Source organism: Lepidochelys olivacea (assembly GCF_965140295.1).
Source record: "Lepidochelys olivacea isolate rLepOli2 genome assembly, chromosome: 5".
In the NCBI taxonomy this organism is placed as follows: Eukaryota; Metazoa; Chordata; order Testudines; family Cheloniidae; genus Lepidochelys; species Lepidochelys olivacea.
Genome location: NC_140415.1, coordinates 15,273,462 through 15,292,469, shown reverse-complemented (window position 1 = coordinate 15,292,469; position 19,008 = coordinate 15,273,462). Strand labels below are relative to the sequence as shown.

The window sequence follows — 19,008 nt, the reverse complement described above, 5'->3', positions numbered from 1 at the left end:
AAGGGGGACAATTGTACGAGGGCCCCAAGCTCAGGGGAGTCCCCCAAACATCTGTAACTGGGGTGAAATGGGAGGGCATGGGACCCCAGTGAACATGATGCACCAGGGCCCCAGATTTCTCTCGACAGGCCTAATCACTGGGCTTTCTGAGCAATGCCTTTGTACAGAGGGATAGAGTTTAAGGCCACCAACTGCACCTGGCACAATTTAGAGCAGTCCTCTAGTGGCACTATCTACCTGGGTGGACCAGCCCCACACACAGGGAACAGAGAATATACTACCCAGCCCACCAAGCCCTCACATAAACACCTCCCTGGAGACCAGGAACAGCGAATACATTCAAAGCCATCACCGTCAAGGGGATTTCACCTTAGGAAGAAAATTTCTGGGAGATCAACGAGCCTTTGACAACTGCAGCATACCCTGCTGGCCTCCAGTGCCCCTCAACAGTCATACAAACTGCATCAGTAAAAAGCCACAGCTTCCAGTTTTTCCTGACAAATACTAGGTCAGTCCTCAGCACAATGAGCATCACTGATTGAGCTGTTCACAGAAGAGACTTCCAACTGTACATGAATCATCAAAACCTGCTTATGGCCCAGTTTGTTCCCACACGATACCTACCACGCAACCGCCTTACAGCATGCCAGGGCAATGGGGTGGCCATTTTAATTTCACCAGACCAGAAATGCAAAGGCATATCCACCATGAAAATGGGGAGAGATCTGAGTGTATGTGAAGTGAGCGATGGAAGAAACAGTGGGGTACTTCTGCTATTTAGATCTCCAGCCGTGAGAGCTTCCAAGGCCCCAGTCAAATTCCTGAAAGAGCTAACAGAGTTAGCTGATAGCAGAATCCTGAGCCTGATAGCAGAATCTCCAAGAATCATGGTCCTGGAAGATCTCCATATCCGTGTGTACAGCAGACCTGAAGAAAGAGACCCAGCGATGGAACTCCTTGCCAGGAGAGACAAGAATGAGGCCAAACCTGACTGTGATCAGACTGAAGTGTAAGATGGCCCGTAGAGAAAACCTTTCCCTAGGAACAATGTCCTGTTCCACACACACCCACCCAGGCTGCTCCCCCCTTTGGAACACACACATACCCTTCAGCCCAGGGGGATGGATGGGAAGAAAAGATGTTCATTTATTTGTATTTTGAACTTTTATACTTTGTTATAATTTTGTCTGGTGCCTGTAAACTAAGCCAGCAAGCTCTTTAGATTCGATAGTTACAACAGTCCTCTATCCTCCTGTTCTTATCTGCAAAGTGCCCTCTTCTCTCTTTCAATTCCCTCCTTAAAACCCACTTCTGCAAACAATCCTTTCCACCTTCTCCTTGTCAATAAATCCCTCACCAGTCCAGCCCTCATCTTTATCCAAGGTTTTTTTCTCACATTTGCCTTGTCCAACTTTAACCGTCAGTTCTTCCAAGCAGTGAACGTGTTTTCATCTCAGTTTGTAAAGCACAGTGCAAATTCCCCGGGTTGTGTAACAGATTTCTTTTAACAATAATAAATAATAATGTTCAGATGCAATAACTAGGTATGTGTTATTCATTACAACACATAATACTCCCAGCCCCCAGCAGATACAGCCGCACCTCACTTTTCCTTTCCCAAGGTCAGCTTTCCTCTTGAGTCCAAACAACACAAACTGAGCTGACATACAGCAAAAAAGTGTGACTTACTCACTGTTATACAAGTCCATTTTTCTCCTGTTGAGAAAGGCTGCTTTGGTGACCTCTGAGTTGTCGTCCTCCTCCTCATTAGCCAGCAGCAGGAATTCTTTCAGGCTTGCCCACCCCATACCAATGTCATCACTGACACTGCCCTCAACCGTATTCACTCCCCATTCTGTCCAGCCTAGCATAAGCGTAGGCCATTATGGAAGGTGTTAATATGCTTTTACTGGGGGAGGAAAGGAAGGGAGCTACGGAGAGGAAGCCTCCCTGGGGGAAGGGAAGAGACATTCCTGCCACAGCCATCAGACAACATTCCCCTTCCTCTTGCTCACTCCCTTGGTGACCTTTGGCTGAGTCTGCCAAAGGTATAAAGGAAAAGGAGGGCGGGGGGGGGGGGAAGGGAGAGAAAGAGAGAGGCTAAGATGCAAGAACTGCTGAAAGGACCGAGAGACAGAGGTCTTAGCTTGTCTCTAATAAAGCTTTTTTATAAAGGACTACAGAGTAAAAGAACTGGGTGGATAGGAGGCAGGAGAAAAAGCAAGCACAAGTATTTGAAGGGTGTCATCAAACAGGAGGGCGAATCACAGAGTTTGAAGCCAGTAGGGACCATCAGATCATCTGGACTGAGCTGCTGTATAGCACAGGCCGCCAAAACCACCTGAGCCCGCACTCCAAACCCAGCAAACGAAATTAGACCAAAGTATTACCCCCCAACAGGAGACTAGACTAGTATGCGCCACAGGCAGATAATCGGAGGGACTGAGGTGCACCAGTGCTCCAGACCCCCGCCATGTTAGGGAAACAATTAAGTGAGATATACCCAGGTAATCCTGGCAAGTGACCCACACCCGCATGGTGCAGAGGAAGGTGATAAACCCCCAAGGTCACTGCCGATCTGACTGGGTGAAATTCCTTCCTGACCCCACATGTGGCCGTCTGTCACATGCCGAGCATGGGAGCAAGAACCAGCCAGCCAAGCACATGAGAGAGGGACAGCTCAGTGCCACCTCAGAGCCCTGGTGGTCCACGTCCAATGTCCCATCTCCAGTTATGGCCATCCCTCATGCTTCAGAGGAAGGAGACAAGACAAAACAAAACAAAAAAACAACATCCCCAGGCTCTTCAAGGGGGTACAAATAGGAGTGATGGGATGAAGTTACACAAAAGAAAATTTAGGATGAATATCAGGGAGATCTATTAGGCTGTGAAAATGTCTACCAAGGAAGTGGTATAATTCCCATGTTCTTGGGACATTCAAAACTGCACTGAGCCCTAGAAAAAGCACTGCTGGGAACAATCTTGCACTGGCAGGAGGAGTGAAAGATCAGGCTAGTTTTGTCATCTAAGCTGAGGAAAATGCAATATGTGAAAGAGCATGAAAAGCGAAGGAGATTTAAACAATCCTGCCACTTGTAAGAATTCAAGCTGTGATGGGTAACACAGGCAAGGAGAGGTTTCAGAGTAACAGCCGTGTTAGTCTGTATTCGCAAAAAGAAAAGGAGTACTTGTGGCACCTTAGAGACTAACCAATTTATTTGAGCATAAGCTTTCGTGAGCTACAGCACACTTCATTGGATGCATACTGTGGAAAATACAGAAGATGTTTTTACACACACAGACCATGAAAAAATGGGTGTTTATCACTACAAAAAGTTTTCTCTCCCCCCACCCCACTCTCCTGCTGGTAATAGCTTATCTAAAGTGATCACTCTCCTTACAATGTGTATGATAATCAAGGTGGGCCATTTCCAGCACAAATCCAGGTCCCCGTGTCCCCCCCGCCTACTCTCCTGTTGGTAATAGCTTATCTAAAGTGATCACTCTCCTTACAATGTGTATGATAATCAAGGTGGGCCATTTCCAGCACAAATCCAGGGTTTAACAAGAACGTTTGAGGAAGGGGGGGTGGGAAAGGAATAAACAAGGGGAAATAGGTTACTTTTTATAATGAATCAACCATTCCCAGTCTCTATTCAAGCCTAAGTTAATTGTATCCAATTTGCAAATTAATTCCAATTCAGCAATCTCTCTTTAGAATCTGTTTCTGAAGTTTTTCTGTTGTAATATCGCAACTTTCATGTCTGTAATCGCGTGACCAGGGAGATTGAAGTGTTCTCCGATTGGTTTATGAATGTTATAATTCTTGACATCTGATTTGTGTCCATTTATTCTTTTACGTAGAGACTGTCCAGTTTGACCAATATACAAGGCAAAGGGGCATTGCTGGCACATGATGGCATATATCACATTGGCAGATATGATCACTTTAGATAAGCTATTACCAGCAGGAGAGTGGGGTGGGGGGACAGAAAACCTTTTGTAGTGATAAAACCCCATTTTTTCATGGTCTGTGTGTATAAAAACATCTTCTGTATTTTCCACAGTATGCATCTGATGAAGTGAGCTGTAGCTCACGAAAGCTTATGCTCAAATAAATTGGTTAGTCTCTAAGGTGCCACAAGTACAGGCAAGGAGAGTGCTGTCAGAGCCACCTAGGCCTGCCTTTCATTGCCTGAACCATCCTCATCTGGCTTTGTCTTCGAAGAGACCTGACAAGGGCAGAATGTTCCTACGGGAAGGAATGGTACCTGCACAGCATCACCTCCCCTGGAAATCCACAAATGCACTTCTGTGGGTAGCTCCCAGGGTTGGACCCAACAGGTCCTGGAGGGTGAGAAGGGGACAAGATGCTCTTCTAAGCCTTGTACCCTGCTGACCCAGCAGATCTCCCTCCATCTGGCTTCCAACATCGCTAATCCCCCTGTGGAGTTCCATCTGCAGCTACTACCGAGCAGCCTGAGAGCTGGGCCGAACAGGAGAAGGGCCACAGCAACTGCACAACAGGGCTGCTGTGCATCGAGGACCGTTACAGCTTGCATAACTCCGGGGGTTCCCAGTATGCAGCTTGGGTCTGGTGATCCGTTTAGAGTCACCACCTATCACAAACGATGACTGGCTGAACCCATTCTCATGAGTCCATCCTGTGAGACAAGATTAGCTAAGGGTATTAAAAAAAATCCCAAAGCTGGTTATGCCTAGATGCCATGAAACAGAGAGCCTGCAACATCAGGTCCCAACCTCCCTCCAAGGATCAGCCCTAGAGCCACCATTTTAGGGTTTGAAAACAGCAGAGTCGTCACCGCTGCTGCCAATCCTGATAACTAATAAGCAAAAACACTTTGCTCAGGGACAAAGATGGGAAAAGAAAATCTCAGCATAACTTGGCTCTTTATTTTCATTTGTTTAGAGATTTTAAAGTATCCATGCTGATAATGAATCACTGGTTTTCTGAATTAATTTTCTGTTATCCAAATGAATTTTAATTCACATTGGGTTTCATACAAAGTCACAACATACTCATTGGGATGACAGATATGGCAATTTCTTGCAATATCTTTGGGAGAGCTTACTGTATTACATTTACGTATTATTGGGCCACAGATTGTATGTAATTCCATGGGGGAGGATGACCACAGCTCCTCCAGGAATTAAGAAGAGTGGGGGGTGATTGGGCAAATTCTCCCAGATTATAACCCCTCCAATGAGGTACAACCACCAGCAGAGGCTCAGATTTACTAGTTCAAACTGGATTCTCCAAAGACCAACAGACAAGAACAGGACTTTTGGCTAAATACCCTGAGTTTAAACTGTCTCAGGACCCGCTTTCTGATCCAACAAGCAGACAGAACATTCTGTCCAAGGGGGCCCCCAATCCTTCCTGCGAAGGGTTGAAAGGACTTTGGCCTATTGAGGCCCCATAAGACTGATGGGTGACCTCTGGTAAGCATGTGTAGAGGAACTTTTATTGTTTTAATATGTTTTTTTCTGTAATGCTTTCACCTTAAGAATAAATGTGCTTGCTTAGAAAGGGCTGTGCAATAACTTTTGACCGAGGGAAACCACAGCTGTTCATAGCCTTCCAAGAGAAAGCAAAGTGCAGACACTGGCCTGTTTAGGCAGTCAGGCTTGCTGGGGATGTCACAGTGCCAGCAGAGAACTGTACAGCCTTGGAAACCACTGGTCAGGAGGGAAAGAGACATGGGTCTCCACCCTAGAGAGGTGACAGCTGAGGAGCTGGAAGACAGAGTGGGACTGAGAGTCCTCGAGGGACCACGGAGGTGGAATACAGGGGCAGCTGCCCTGAACTGTCACACTGACAACACACTAGAACATATTACTAAACAATCAATTTGTAACCACCTAGAGGATAATAGGGTTATAAGGAATAGCCAGCATGGAAGAACAAATCATACCCAACCAATCTAATTTCCCTCTTTGACAGGGATACCAGCCTAGTGGATAGGGGAGAAGCAGTAGATGTGATTTATCTTGATTTGTAGTAAGGCTTTGCACACTGTCCCACATGACAGTCTCATAAGCAAACTAGGGAAACGTGATTTAGATGAAATTACAATAAGGTGGGTGCACAACTGGTTGAAAGACCATACTCAAAGAGCAGTTATTAATATTTCACTGTCAAACTGGGAGGAAGTGCCTAATAGGGTCCCACAGGGGTCTGTCCTGGGTCCAGTACTATTCAATATTATTTATTAGTGACTTGGATAATGCAGTGGAGAGTATGCTCATAAAATCTGTGGATGACACCAACCTGGGAGGGGTTGCAAGCATTCTGGAGGGTAGGATTAGAATTCAAAATGACCTTGACAAATTGGAGAATTGGTCTGAAATCAGTAAGTCGAAATTCAATAAAGACAAGTGCAAAGTGCTATATTCAGGAAGGAAAAATCAAATGGACGAGTACAAAATAGGGAATAACTGGCTAGGTGGTAGAACATCTTAAAAGGATCTGGGGATTATAGTGGATCACAAATTGAATATGAGTCAACAATGTGATGCAGTTGCAAAAAAAGCTGGGGTATATTAACATGTAAGACATGGAAGGTAACTGTCCTGTTCTACTTGGCACTGGAGCCTTAGCTTCAGTATGGTGTCCAGTTTCGGGTGGCACGCTTTAGGAGAGATGTGGACAAATCGGAGAGAGTCCAGAGGAAAGCCATAAAAATGATAAAAGGTTTAGAAACCCTAACTATGAGGAAAGATTAAGTATATCGGGCATGTTTAATCTTGAGAGAAGAAAACTGAGAGGGGACCTGATAACAGTCTTCAAATATGTTAAGGATGGCATAAAAGGGACTGTAATCAATTGTTCTCCATGTCCATCGAAGGTAGGATAAGAAGTAATCAGCTTAATCTGCAGCATGGGAGATTTACATTAGATATTAGTAAAAAAAAATTCAACTATAAGGATAGCTAAGTAATGGAGTAGGTTATCAAGGGAGCTTGTGGAATTCCCATCCGTTGGAGGTTTTTAAGAACAGGTCAGACAAACACCTCTCAGGGATGCTCTAGGTTTACTGGGTCCCGCTTCAGCACAAGTGGCTGGACTAGGTGGCCTCTCAGGATCCCTTCCAGCCCTACATTACTATGATTAAACATCACATGGGGGAATGTTGTCTAGTGGTTGAGAGAATATTGTTTAGTGTGTGCCACAATATTGTCTAGTGTGTGTCACAAGTGTGACACACTGGGGAGTGTGTGCTAAACATCCCCCTTTGTGCTGATGTAGAGAGGATATGATTTGGTACAGGTCCCAACTGGGTAGCATTACCAGTCATGCTTTTAGCTCTGAAGGTCCCTGGTTCATTTCCCAGCACCTATCATGATTACGACACACTGGGAATTGAACCAGGGACCTGCAGAGCTAAAAGCATGACTGGTAATGCTACCCAGTTGGGACCTGTACCAATTCATATCCTCTCTGCATCAGCACAAAGGGGGATGTTTAGCACACACAAGACAATATTGTGACACACACTAGACAATATTCTCAATTGGGGTTCTTAGGCATATAGGGCTTCTGGGTTCTCCTAGCTTATAATAATGACTCACTTAATTTCTCTGTGCCTCAGTTTACTCATCTCTCCACTCACAGTGGTGTTGTTACAAGCTTAATGTTTACAGCATGCCCTGGCACACACAGATAAAGGTTGCTATGTAAGTACAAAATAATTACTCACAGTGTTTCCCTTTTTTTGCTGTTGTGTTTGTTTCAAGAGCAGAACTTATCTTACTGCCAGTTATTTAGCTCTGTTCTTGAATGGGGCTACAGAGGCACAGCTGATGAAATTGCGATTCACAACTCCATTAAATGGGCCATATGATTGCTTTTCCTAAAAATGTCTTCTACAAGCAGCAGAAGGCATAAAAGCTTTAAAACTGGCTGGAAAAAAATTCTCTTCAACATTTAGATAATATTTTAACACTTTAGCTTATTTTTGTATTTGCAAGTCGGAGGCTTCTGCCAAAGTCATTAAAGGTCGGGGTCCCACCATGCTTTCTATCTATCCCCCCATCTCATGTAAATGATGGAGGGCAGTGTTGTTTGGTGGATAGTACATTGGCCTGGGAGTCAGGAGACCTGGGTTCTGATCTTGTCGCTGCCACAAACCTGCTGTGTGAGCAAGTCTCTTCATTTATCTGTGCCTGTTTTCCTTCCCATCTTTTGTCTGTCTTGACAATTTAGACCAGGGGTGGGCAAACTTTTTGGCCCTAGGGTCACATCTGGGAATAGAAGTTGTATGGCGGGCCATGAATGCTCACCAAATTGGGGTTGGGGTGTGGGAGGGGGTGAGGGCTCTGTGGTGGGGCCAGAAATGAGGAGTTCAGGGTGTGGGAGGGGGCTCCGGGCTGGGATGCGGGAGTGGGGTGAGGGCTCTGGCTGATGGGTGTAGGCTCTGGGGTGGGGATGGGGATGAGGAGTTTGGGGTGTAGGAGAGTGCTCTGAGCTGGGACAGTGGGGTTCAGAGGGCAGGATGGGGATCAGGGCTGGGGCAGGGGGCTGGGGCGTGGGGAGAGGCTCAGGGGTGCAGGCTCGCAGCGGTACTTACCTCAAGCGGCTCCCAGAAGAAAAGGCATGTCCCTTCTCCAGCTCCTACGTGCTCATTGGAGCGTCGGAGGGGGTCATTGGAGCACGTAGGAGCCAGAGCGGGGACATGCTGCGGCTTCCAGGAGCTGTGTGGAGCGGCCCCCGACCCAGCTCCCCAGCTGAAGCGCCAGAGCGGGGCCATGCCGTGGATTCTGAGAGCTGCATGGTGCGGCCCCCAACCCTGCTCCCTGGCTGGAGCGGGGCAAGCCCCAGACACTGCTCCCCAGAGGGAGCTCGCAGGCTGGCTTAAAACGTAGTTTGCCAAACCCTGATTTAGACTGTAGATTCCTCAGGGCAGGGATTGTCTCTTCTGATAAACCACATGAGTTTATACAGTACCTATCATGATACAGCCCTGATCTTGGTTGGGGTCGCTAGGTGCTATTTTAATATAATATAAACAACAACAGCAGCTCACTCTTTTGCTTTCCTCAGACTCTGCCCTCTGTGAGATGATTCTGCATGTCCTAGTCCCCTGTGGTTTGGATTTAGGCATTATTTACCTTTCAGAACTATAACACTTTTTGTACTGCTGGATTCTGCATGATTGGTGTCCTTAAGGATGGGATCTTGGGACTCTGAGCTTTAATTCAAAGGGCTGTGAGGGACAGAAGGATCCAAAAACCCATGCAAGTACAGAATAATTCAAAGGGATAGATGGGGGGGGGATGTTAATAATCGAAAAGAAAGAATAAATAACCAAGGACACTATCAGAATTGTAAATCAACAGCTTAGCTAATACACGGGTGAGAAAATGAGGCATTACCTCCCTGAGGCAGGTATAAATGGGACAGACAAGGACTCGGAAGGGCTCCCCAGTGTTGCTCCTCATGGTGCCGAAGACTTCGCAGAGGAAGGTGATGAACCCCAGCCAACGCTCCACATCGCCCTGCTGCAGCTCCTCCCGCATTGTGAAATCTTTCTGCAAAAGGGACAGACAACAGGCGGCATCAGCAAAACCACATCTCACTGGAAGAAGCAATGGCTGTCTAGGGAGGGAATTAAGAAAATAGGAAATTGAAACTGGAGGGACAGAGAGAGACAGACTGACTCTTTAGTAATGAGCATGCAGATTACTCAGTGTAAGTGCAGTGGCTGAAATTTCAACACAGCATAAAGCAGGTATTGTAGAAATATCATCATCAGCTGCACAATGCAATAGAAACAATTGCCCTTTGGCCTTTCTGCCTTTTGTAACATATGTGAGTGTTCAATTCAATATGCAAAAAAAATAGGGCTGGTTTAACGGGTGTGGCAAACACAAAAGGCACACGAGCCATGCAGGCAGCACACATAGTGCCTGGTTTTTCAGCTCAAGGGAACTCATGTCACCACAGATAAGTTCAGTCTGTCTACACCTCTCTCAAAGTTAGCACCTATAGGGACCACATTGTCCCCTGTGCTAGGACCAGGGCTTCCCTGGGCCGCTGGTGATTCTTGGCTGCTGCAACTGCTCCTTGGCACCCTCTAAATTACAGCAGGGGACTGGCCCCCTGCCCACCTGGATGAGGACCAAGAGAGTACAATGTTGGCATTAAAAAGTCACCCCCTCCTGTGTCATACTGTTGCCACAATGAAGGATTGTGGGAATTATGCAACTCCAGATGCAAGGTCAGGATCAGATGCACAGCGAGTTATGTCTCTCTTCACTGGCCCTCTAGTCTAATCCATAGATAATAATGGTGGCTAACAAAGCAGAGAAAGTGAGAACATAAACAGGTGAGGGACAGGGGAAGAAAAGAATGACAGAGAAAAACAGAAATACAATAAAATAGAATCTTAACCTTTTTTAAACAGGAAATTTGGTACTTTACTTTTACAGTGACCAAATAAAAATTATGATGCTATAATCCAAGTGTATATAGTGCTCAGGACAAGGGGATGTTTCCTAAACCCCTTTCTGATGTTATAGCAGCTTGTTTCAAGAAATATCACAGCAGCCTGCTTATTTCCACTCTTAATTACCTTTCTTTATGATTATAGTTTAGTCGACATAATGCCGAGAAAAATTACAGAACAAGTTCATTCTCAAGTATAACATAAAAAACTACAGGCGAAGTGTGTGTTCAATGTGTGTGCAGCTCCATATATGAAATCCAGCAACTAAAATGCTAATTATTTAAGTATCTTTTCTACATCAGTTTATTCCTATTGATAAAAACTAAAAGCGATAGATTGTTGCACCCAATGCTCTAATCTGCACCTGCAGTGTGGAGACAGCTGTGCAGAAGAACCACCAGTGAGAAGGGTACTGATTTATAAAGTGCGAAGTACTGATGTTTAAATGCATGTAAGTGAAGCAGTTCCTGAAGAAACCCAAGTGAGAGCTTTGTGATTTATTTTATTATGCAACAATATGTGCAAAAGACTCAAGAGACGTCAATCGGTGCCCTCCTAATGCTCAAAAGTGAGCATTCAGTCTCCAGCTGGAAGCACAAGCCTTGCCCACTTGGTGTAGCCCTCTGTCCCCCTCTGGTGGTGGGTAGGCCACCAAGGTAGGCCCTCTATAGCAGGGGTGGGCAAATTACGCATCCGGCCCTCCAGACATTTTAATGTGGCCCTCAAGCTCCCGGCAGGGAGTAGGGTCTGGGGCTTGCCCCGCTCTGGCACTCCAGCTGGGGAATGGGATTGGGGGCTTGCCCCGCTCCGCGTGACTCCTGAAAGCGGTATGTCCCCCCTCAGGCTCCTATGCATAGGGGCAGCCAGGGGGCTCTGCAGGCTGCCCCCGCCCCAAGCACCGCCCCCGCAGCTCCCATTGGCTGGGAACAGCGGCCAATGGGAGCTGCAGGGGCGGCGCCTGCGGACAGGGGCAGTGTGCAGAGCTGCCTGGCCGCGCCTTCACGTAGAAGCCAGAGAGGGGACATGCTGCTGCTTCTGGGAGCTGCTTGAGGTAAGTGCTGGCCGGAGCCTGCACCCCTGACCCCCTCCCACGCCCAAACCCCTTTCCCCAGCCCTGATCCCCCTCCCGCCCTCCGAACCCCTCAGTCCCAGCCCAGAGCACCCTCCTGCACCCCCAACTCCTCATCCCCAGCTCCACCTCAGAGCCTGCATCCCCAGCTGGAGCCCTCACCCCCTACCACACCCCAACCTCCAATTCTGTGAATATTCATGGCCCGCCATACAATTTCAATACCCAGATGTGGCCCTCGGGCCAAAGAGTTTGCCCACCCCTGTTCTATAGCCTTGGTTCTTTCCTCTCAGGCAGCAGAGGCTAATTCATTAAGATCCAGAGATTCCCAGGTTCAATCTCCACTGCCAACAACCCATCCAGAGGTGTCAGTGCTATAGAAGCACCTTCTGTTGGTCCTACGTCTCTTCCAGTTCTACAGCACCTGGGCACACTCCTGCGTCACAGTCCTTGCAGGAAAGGATATTTCTGAAGTGTGCCATTCCCTTGAGGTTATTTAATAGCTTGTTCTAGAGCTTTCACTCAACGTTTAGTTTAAAAAATATATCGACAGAACAAAAACATCAATGTGACTATTGAGCAATTAAACATAAAAACACTCTAGCGTTTGGCCACATGCCTAGACATCTTAACCTCTTCCCTTTGGGACTGGATCACTCCACTAGCCCTCCTTTCTCCACTGTGCTCACATTCTTTCCAGATGGGAGAGGTAAAGCAAAGTATGGTTCAGACTGCATCTCCGAGCACCCGTAATGCTTATAGCTTTGTGCTGAGGTAGAGAGGATTCTTTGATTTTCGTAGCTTTCAATGCTTCCGCCTGCAAGACAGCTCCAGTTCCATGGAGACAGGCACTTTCTCGACTCCTGAGGTTCCTCTGCCAGTGCCTGACATCTCTCCACCCCTTTAAAGGCACATCCCTGTGGAATGAGGATGAGCCGCACTGCAGTAGGAGCAGCTCCATTCTCCTCAGCCTGAGTTCCTCCTGGGCGCTCCCTGAGAAATGCCTTGTCCTCTCTCCTCCCCTTTTGGGAGCACAGGCTCTACTTTCATGGGGGGTTTACACTTTCTAGCTGCACTGCACCTTCGGTGTAGCAGAGGAAGGCTCCTTGGACTTTCATCATCTCCTTACACAGCCAAGCAGTGCTAGTCACAATCCAACCATTGGCATTTTGCTGCAGGATCTCACATACCCTCCACCAACTCCAATGTCTTCCCCTCCAAATCCTGAGGCTTCCATGTAAACCCCAGTTTCCTGCCTGACAATGTTTACTGAGGCACTGCTATTTCCTGCACGGAACCACATCAATCCAGTTTAAAAGCCATTTAATGTCTAAAGATTCCCGAGGCATTCTGGGAAATTCTTAGCCGCTTGGGATAACCACATGAACTCTGGCACGGTGATTTAGATTGCAAAGCCAAAAATGGCTCCATGCAAGCTTGGGGGGGGAGGGAGGAGGAGGGGGAAGAGCCATGTATATATTCAACTCCCCTGCGGATTCACCTTGAGAGATGCAATGGGTCCATGCAGAAACTTGGTTTTGTATTTTTAAGCTTCCTTAAGGAGGCAGTCCCTCTATCATCCCTAAAAACCTATCATAAAAAACCCAGGCTGGGATACCTTACAGTTTAAATAAGAAATTCCGGGAGATTTATATCTTGATCGTGTCCGGAGAGGTGGGTTTGTTGCCAGCTCAAACACTTCAAGCTGAAAATACACCTTTCCTTATTTACTGTAAGTAATTCATAGCAGATTATTGGGAAACTGCATGGAGAGTTAGGATGCAGTTTTGGAACTGTGCAGAGAACACTTAAGGGACACTGCACCACATGCTCTTCCTTCAAATTCCTGCTTAACACACACTCCCCTTCAGCAAAGCCTTCCCGAGAAACGCCTCCAAAGAAATTCATTTTAAAAATACAAACATCTGCCCTGCTTTGAGATTCATCCTGACTACCACTGGATGTATCTGAACTGTAATATGTAGCTTTTTAGACTAAGTTCTATGAAGCAGAAACATCTTTTCTTCTTTATCAGCGACACAAAAAGCATGGGGCCAGGGCTAAAATATTTTGGTCATAAACTTCCTTTGATTCATAGCAGAGCTGTCATTGGGACAACTGAGCAAAGATGGGGCGGGGTAAAGCACTGGACTGGGACTAAGGAGACCTGGGTTACATTCTCAGCTTTGTCATTGCCTGCTGGGTGACCTAGGGCAAGTCACCTCACCTCTGTGTGCCTCAGTTTCTCCATCTGTAGGATGGGGATAATAATACTACCCTCCTTTGTAAAGCACTTTGAGATCTACGGATAATAAAAGCTAGGGCTGATGATGAAGCTAGGGCTGATGATGATGATGAAGACCAAAGGTAGATTAAGGCCATTCTGAAGTAACTAATCAATCATCATCTGGCAACATAAACAGAGGATGCAGCTGCTCGTGGTGAACAAGGAACAGTCTACAAAATGACGCAGCTTATCAATGGTAAACAGCAGACACCAAAAAACCACTCTCATCAGGAGCAAACAAGGCCACCTACTAACAACCAAAGAAAAAGAACAAGAAGAATTGCTGAACAGGGAGCCACCTAAAGAGGAAGCAAATGTCCAGGAGGCAGAAGAAGATCTTATTATCAACACAGACACCCCAACTAAGGAAGAGATCATTCAAGCCATCAAATCCTTAAAAAATGGGAAAGCTCCTGGCAAGGATAACTTGAATGCAGAATTGTTCAAGGTAAATCCTAAATTAGCAGCATCCTGGCCCCTCTATTTACATCAGTCTGGGAAAGGGGAAAAATGCCAGATGAGTGGACCAATGGGGTTATAGTGAAGATACCAAAGAAAGGAACTCTCAGTGATTGCAATAACTGGCGTGGTATCACACTTTTATCTGTGCCAGCAAAGTATTGCGTAAGAACATAGTCCAGTGTATATCAGAGGCAGTTGACAGCATTCTCAGAAAAGAGCAAGCTGGTTTTCGGAGAGGGCGTGGATGCACAGACCACATCTTTATTCTACGAAACATAATAAAACAGTGCTTAGAATGGCAACAGCAACTCTACATAAAGTTCATAGACTTTGAGAAGGCCTTTGATAGCATTCACAGGACCAGGCTATGGCATATTCTGTGGCATATGGAATTCCTTTCTGTATAATCAACGTAATCAGAAGCTTCTATTTCAACTTTACATGCAGTGTTGATCACAGTGAGCTCAGTTTTGAAGTCAAAAGAGGAGCACGTCAGGGGTGTGTCATGTCTGCAATCCTCTTCAGCATTGCGATTGACTGGGTAATGTGGCGTACAACAGAAGACATGCCAAATGGACACTCTTCTCATCCCTTGAAGCCCTGGACTTTGCAGATGATCTCGCTCTCCTATCACATACCCAACTCCATATACAAGAAAAAACAACTCGACTCAGTGCATTCAGCCAGCAAATTGGACTGAAAATCAACTGCAATAAGACAGATATCATGACCTTTAATATTGCCTCACCATCACCAGTATGGATAGAGGCTTATGTTCTCACCAATGTAGAAACATTCACATACTTGGGCAGCACCATCAGCCAGGACAGAAACAAGCCAGGACATCCGGAACAAAATCAATAAAGCCAGGAACACCTTCAGGAGCTTAAATATAGTCTGGAAATCATCCAAATACAACACCAAAACCAAACTCAAGATTTATCAGAGTTGCATACTTTCAACACTACTTTATAGTGCAGAATGCTGGGGAATGAGAAAGTATGACATGTCCAAATTCTCTTCATTCCGTACAAACCGCCTCAGAAAAATCCTCCGTATCTTTTGGCCCAGAACAATCTCAAACCAGGATCTATTGACACAGTGCAGCCAAGAGGATCTGAGCACCATCATTGCCAGGAGGCGTTGGAGATGGATTGGTCATGTGCTTCGGATAGAAACGGATTCCATCACCAGAGTAGCAATATGATGGACACCTGAAGGCAAGCGAAAACAAGGCCGCCTGAAAACAACATGGGGAAGAGCTGTGGAAGCCCAGCTGAAAAACCTGGGGCAAGCTGGGGAATCATTGAAAGATTTGCCAGAAACAGACAGGAGTGGAGGAGCTTCATCACTGCCCTAAACGCCAGAGACGTAATGGGAACATGATGATGATGAAGTAAATAAACTTTTATTATAAGTTACTACTGCCTTCTACAATGTGGGGAAATGATTCAGGGGACTTAAGTCAATAGCTATTTCTATCCCTTGTTTATCTGGGATTTGCATGCACAATTGCAGTGTTTTGTTTCTGCAACTACTTGTTTAAGTTTGTAGAAAACCTGGCCTGAAAGGTGTAATCATTATGATTCAGAGTCAGCATCATTTAGATGAGGTTCCTCCTAGAACTCACACCTCTCTTAGACCTATTTCATATCTCTGGGACACCATTCAGTTCTGCCCATTCTACAGCTTTAAACCAAACAGTAACCAGGTCTCCTGACTCTGTTACAATTGTAGCCTACTCACAGCCTAAACCAGACAAACAAAAAATTAATTCGGGCTCCAATTTCACCTACTCACTAATGAACTCTTCCAATGAAACCTGCACACTCCTTGGCCTGATTTGCACCCCTTGCTCTGGAGAAGATCAAAAGTGGCAGAGGCTGTCCTGGGGGACACTGCATGGCCCGTACCAGTACTATGCCTGGTTGTACCCACAGTATTGTTATGTTAAGTGCTGACAGTTAAGGGGGTTGCAAGGATAGAAATAAAGCTCCCCATCCCAAGGAGCAAACAAAGAAAGCCCACACAACCAGCAGAGCCCGTTGTGTAGAAAAGCAGCTGCGAGCTTTCCTATAACCATGGTCTGGCAACACTGCACACCAAGCCACTCAACACCAGGACCTGGCTATCGGTTTCTCAAAGCATCCAGCGCTTCCACGAGAGCAAATCCCTTGTTCCAAGCGACACAAAAGGCCTCACTGGATCACTGCCGTTTCATTTGTTCTCCACCCGTAAGATCACTCATCTGCGTCTCACGCTGTCCTCCATCTAGAAGACAATGGAGCCCTTTCGGACCACAATCGGCCAACGGCCCCATTCACCTAGAGCACAGCCAGCCTCCGAGCCACAGTCCGCACTGCAAACAGCTGTCTCTGAAACGCTCGAATAAGAAATAATGTGCTAAGTCAGGGCGGCTACCTTTTCCAGCTGTTCTGTTATTCTAACTGAAGCATCCCTGCTGACAGAGGTAAAGCAGCTTTTACTGAACCCTTCTTAAAAACCTCACTGTGTTTTTTACACCGACTTCTTCTATGAATTGTTTTTATCAGGTAGGCCCCCTTGGGGCTGTGACAGTATCTTCCTGTGTGCTCTGTGCAAGGCCTGTAGGTGGTTGGCATGCAAATAAATGCTATTTTTTAAGTGCTTAAATAGCACGTCTCCTCCTCTGAGCACTTTAGGAACATTAAGGGATTCATCATGTGATGACCTCCCAGGTACCGGGACCAGCTAAGGACTCTTTCTTCAGCATTTCCATAGTTTATAGCAAGAATACAAGCAGTGCTTGATGGAGAAGGGTAACTAGCAAGAGAGCAACATTTTTGTTTTATTTATGGGGAGACTGTAAGCCCAGTTCGGCTTGTACTGGTGTAAATCTGGAGTAACTCCCCTGGAGATACTATGGATTTACACTGGTGTAACTGAGCAGAACTATCTGTGTAAGTAAGGCTCTGTATGCTCACAGGAAAAGGAGGAACATTCCCGCAGGCTCTCCTGTCTCTCAACTGCAAGGTTAAGTATAAGAGACCTCAGTCTTTATCACCGCGTTGTCCTGTAGCTTTTAGTACAAGCCATTCTCCTTTGCTCTACCCCTAAGCAATATATATTAATAATATATAGAGAGCAGTATATACACATACACATTAGAAAGGTGACTGAAAAGAGAAAAAAGAGCCAATTTCTATACTCTAGCCTAGACAGACGTGCATTTTCACACTATGCATTTTTTAAATATCCATGCAACTTTAAAATCTACATTCCTAGCTTGACAAGATTTTTTTTTTTTTGGGGTAATAAAAAAAACCCTGTCCTAATTCTGTCAAATCCTATTTCTTCTGTCAGGCACTGCAAGGAACATCCATTTTAGAGATCGGATTTTGACAAAGTCAGGTTTTGATCGTTAAAACTGTGAATAATTGCTGATTTAATATAATTAAATTAAGGTTTAGGGTGGACTTGGTTGCTGACCTATAAACTGCATCCCTTTGACCTGATCAGGGTCATGAAACCTCTTTTCAGATCTGCATGCAAATGAAAATGAAGATATCCTAGCACTGAATATTCATTCTGGTTCAGAGAAACCAGATCTCAGGCACTTCCAGGCATTTAGCATGCCATCAGAATGCTTCGGCCACCTGAGGATTATAGGTAGCAATGACATCCATCACTGGAGGGAGAAACTGGCCCTAAATTCCACAAGCACTAAATTAGTTGAATGTATTATTTGTATCAAATTAGTCACTCAGCTCTATTTATCATGCTTAGCATGTATGTGACATTTTGTGTCCAAACAACTTTATTTAATGTAGCATCTTCCATATGCACAGTGCCCCACAATGCTTTCTACTGCTAAATAATAAATAGTTTCTGAGATGGAAATCCAAGAGGTAAAGCTGGGGGAGAGAGCTCTGTGTGCAGACTGGAGATGAGCTGGTGAGGTCAATGAGGTGCTGAGATACAGGAAGATTGTTTCAGGCTGCATTAGTGAAGGCTCTCACATCACCAATGTGCAGGAAGCTGGGATAAATCCTCGGTAGATTTCAAAATACATTTTAAGTAGGGGCCAAGTTTTTCAAGCATGAGTGACTAAAGTTAGACACCAAATAGTTGACCTGGCCTTTCAAGAGTGTTGAACACCTGCAGTTCCCACTGGCTTTTCTGGCCCACTCCCAGACCATCCCCATGTTCACCTTCTGCTCCCATTCTATATAAACAACTGGGGCTGCTCAACCTGCCAAACCCTTCATGCAGTCTCCATGCTGAGCTTAAGTGGTGCATAGGGTCTAGTGCCAATGTGAATCTGGCCTTTAGACAGCATCCTTCACTAGCAGCATGGCACTTATGAGGATGAACAAAACATCACGGTACGAAACTGCAGAAAAACCTGAGTGTCTCTGGATTAAGTTTAGAAGAGTGTGCAACAAGAGTGATGTAGTGGTAGGAGTCTGCTATAGACCACCGGACCAGGGGGATGAGGTAGATGAGGCTTTCTTCCGGCAGCTCACGGAAGCTACTAGATCGCATGCCCTGATTCTCATGGGTGACTTTAATTTTCCTGATATCTGCTGGGAGAGCAATACAGCGGTGCACAGACAATCCAGGAAGTTTTTGGAAAGCGTAGGGGACAATTTCCTGGTGCAAGTGCTAGAGGAGCCAACTAGGGGGGGCGCTTTTCTTGACCTGCTGCTCACAAACCGGGTAGAATTAGTGGGGGAAGCAAA

General features: G+C 45.9%; 1 protein-coding gene across 2 annotated transcripts in view; it reads right to left on the bottom strand.

Moving 5' to 3' along the window:
* Positions 1 to 19,008, bottom strand: part of CTIF (cap binding complex dependent translation initiation factor) — a 351,658-nt gene that overhangs the window by 35,083 nt on the left and 297,567 nt on the right. For both annotated transcript variants that reach the window (XM_084627673.1, XM_084627674.1), the window contains one exon: positions 9,397 to 9,552. In XM_084627673.1, the coding sequence (XP_084483799.1) occupies positions 9,397 to 9,552 (156 nt within the window). The remainder of the gene's footprint in view (positions 1 to 9,396; positions 9,553 to 19,008) is intronic.